The 3383-nt window shown below is 37.6% G+C and overlaps 1 protein-coding gene across 1 annotated transcript; it reads right to left on the bottom strand.

Moving 5' to 3' along the window:
- Nucleotides 1–946: 946 nt before the first annotated feature.
- On the bottom strand, nt 947–2649 carry LOC103450749 (RING-H2 finger protein ATL74-like). The gene has a single exon (XM_008390124.4). It carries the CDS (start codon nt 1784–1786, stop codon nt 1184–1186), a length of 603 nt encoding a protein of 200 aa, XP_008388346.2. The 5' UTR covers nt 1787–2649; the 3' UTR covers nt 947–1183.
- Nucleotides 2650–3383: the final 734 nt, after the last annotated feature.

The raw sequence follows: 3383 nt of genomic DNA, 5'->3' as shown, positions 1-3383 counted from the left end.
TTAATTGTAGGGAATTTTAACGAAAAATTTCCAATAATGTTCATTTTAACGAAAAATCACATTTTTACATTAAAAAGTCAATCATTTTACTATTCACTTGACCCTTTATTTTGTCCTTATCATTAAAACTCAAAGTTTTCAAGTGATTTTTATTAGTTTTCCTTTAATTGTAATGTGCATGTATGGTCCCTTTTTCCTTAATTGGGGTTTTCCCACTGGATTTTACTCGGTTAAATTTTTTTTAGAGACCTTCCCATTTACATGTTGTTGATGTAATTGTTGTATTGAATGAAATTCATTTTACTCGCAGAAAAAAAAATTGGACCATTTAACCAAAACTTAAACTTCATTTGTCCACAAAGATTAAAAAATATTTGAACTAAACCTAATTAGTTCAAAATAATTTCAAAAAAGGAAAATAATGTTTACATACTTTTTTTAGTGCAGAGTTTTACTTTTTAACATTTGTATCGGATAAAATAAATGAGAATTAAAAAGCATAAATAAACAAGAGTATGTCCAAAAAAAAAAAAAAGGCGCACCATAATAATTTCCTTTGTATAAAGAAAGTGTCACAGATTTTTCATCAAGAAGAGAATTGCATGACACTAAATAATAATCATATAATATAGTGTCATTTCGTTATTTGTTCAATGTTCCTCCAATTCAAGAAAAAGTTGACATAAAGACACTTCAATCACGTCATCTTTAAATCAATCACAAAGGAATGTGAACCTCGTATATTTTAATCTCATAGACTTCATAATTAATGGTTCACATGCCCCTGTAATTTGGTCTCACCAGACCATGTGCTGGTGGCCCGAGTATGAAAACTGCGCTACCTATCGAAGTTTCTCTCTACAAACTTTGATTAAAAATTCAGAGCCAATACATATTTTTCAAAATTTTGGATGGCTGTGAATTTGCAAATCTTAGTAGACATTGGTTTTCATTTGATTTTTTTTATTATCTACTGAAATATACATCTGACCGGAGAAGTACACCAGAAGACATTGTTCATCGTAGTGATCTGATCTCATATTGCTCTATATAATATATAATCTACAAAATAAATAAAAGTAAAAACTCCCACCATTCCCTAATTGCTAATTGGCCTCCACAAAATTAGATCAATAATTTCAAAAAACAATAAAATTTTGTGACTTTTGGCCAATTGGCAAAATTAACTCCCCTGCTCGACCACTACCACTACTCTGCCACCTTGCTGGCTGGACTCATTGGCCGCTGCCGGTGACTCCTCCTCCGCCGCCGCAGCTTCTCCACTTGAATCTGCAGCAACGGCAGCTGCCGTTGAACTCGTACTCAGCAGCGAGTGCCGACAATTCGGACACGAGGAGTGCGACAGAAACCACGTGTCTATGCACCTCACATGGAATCCGTGATTGCATTTTGGCAAGACTCGAACTTTTTCTCCGTCTTCGAACTCCGTAAGACAGATTGGGCATTCGGTGGCCGGAATATTCACGCCGGAGCCGTACACCGCAATTGGGATTTGCCTCAAATGGCTCTTCTTCAAGCCGGTGGCGGCCAACCGCGCTGCCGCCTGCTCCGGCGTCTCGAGAACGAACCTATGGCTGCAGCGGAGGGCGCAGCGGACGATCGAGTTGAGACCAAGCGCGCATATCAGAGCACACAGCAAGGCCGCCAATATGATCACCATGTTGGTGTCGAAGTTGGCCTCGTTAATGAACGAATCGGCGGTTCTGTTCCCATTGGACGACGGCGCCGCCGTGTTCAGCGCTGTTCCGAGGAGATGTCGATGCATGGTTGAAGAAATGGAAGAAAGTAAAAAGACCAGAGGAAGTGGAGGGATTTTTGGGAAGAACAGGAAAGGGTTTTTGTTGTTGTTTAAGTCACAGAACTGTTGTGAAGATTCCAGCTAGAAAAGGACATGGAAAGAGCATATTTTTATTTTGTTTATGTGAGTGGATGTTATCCGAATCAGAGAACCCTTTTTTAGCTGGTCCTGGCTGAGTGGATCGAAGAACAGCTCGACGGACTTACGGATTCGTCACTAAAACTCATACTTGTCAAGAGCCCAGAGAAGAGGAAAAAAGGACCAGAATTCTTCTCTCAATTACGCACATAAGAAAGGTGACACACCCAGCTCAAAGTACAGGAACGGAAGCAATCATACCAACTCACCGGATCCCATTAAAACTATGAAGTTAAGCGACTTTGAGCGACAATTGTACAAAGATGGGCGACCTGGGAAACTGGGGTTTGCATTCCCTTCTTTATGTATGGAAAAAAGAGGGTATGGGTATGGGGATGTGCAAAATGCATATCCAGTAGTTTGTAGGGTTTCAAGGGGGTCAAGTCAAGTGGTGTATAGAGATGTGCGTTTAATACTAATGGAAGGGTATAAAGTTGGGGAAAAGTGAGGAACTTTATCACATCTTTGGCTACGTAATCATGATTAAGGATTTAATAAACCCTGGATTACTTTACTAAATCATATCTTAATCACATGTTGTGCAGCTGTAAATAGAGCCAAGTAATTCCTATGTGGTTTCAGCCAATGACAAACTGTTGGATGCATGATCTTGTTCTTAGATGCAGATTCAGGCATGGTGGAAAATTTTGTTGCTAAAATCCCATTCGGTTTTACGTTACTTTTGACATCATAGGGTACAGATGGATAAGTACTGATACATATTTATAGAAAAAAAGGGAAGAAAAAAGGAAAGAAAATCATAAAAAAAAATATCTGTCTGCCTTTTATTTCCCTCCTTTTCTGCCTGCAAAAGATACTTCTGGTAACGCATTTTGAACTGATGTTGTTATCGTTTTGGATGGGTATATGAACCACTGTTCGTTTCAGCCTATTTTTCAAAGGTTAATTTAACCTAAAAGATGGTGATCTACTTTCATCTCCTAGTTTCTGCAAATATCTCTTGGAATTTCCACCATCACCTAGATATGTATGCTTGAAATGTTATCATATATAATTCTTTTGGACACAAACATATCCTCTTAGGTCCATGGTATTAGATTCTCTGCTTCTCTTTTCTAACTTGTTTTTCTTTTTAAAGAAAAAAATAACCACAGCCAAAAGCAACCAGTACACAAGAATTTCATTAATTAGTAAAATAGGCACAATTTTTTTTGTTTGGCTAAACAAAGGGGCTAATAGCTTGACAACAAAAAAGCTACCAATAATGTTGCAAGGGCGAGAGATTTCAAAAATATCAAATAAGCATAACTGCTTATAAGAAGATGAAGTTTGTTCAAAATACGAGAGAGGCTCAGGTTGGCCAACTCATTAGTACAAAATTTGTTTCACAATAAATATGTCAAATTCCTAGTCACAATGTAAGATCTCACGACAAAATTCGTTAGACATCAATTGTGGAATCAGA

Source organism: Malus domestica, chromosome 12 (assembly GCF_042453785.1).
Source record: "Malus domestica chromosome 12, GDT2T_hap1".
NCBI classification, from domain to species: Eukaryota; Viridiplantae; Streptophyta; class Magnoliopsida; order Rosales; family Rosaceae; genus Malus; species Malus domestica.
This window is presented reverse-complemented; position numbering and strand designations above follow the sequence as displayed.

Bases quoted from the DNA above. Each gene is read 5' to 3' on its own strand.
- LOC103450749 (XM_008390124.4), bottom strand. From the start codon at position 1,786: ATGCATCGACATCTCCTCGGAACAGCGCTGAACACGGCGGCGCCGTCG.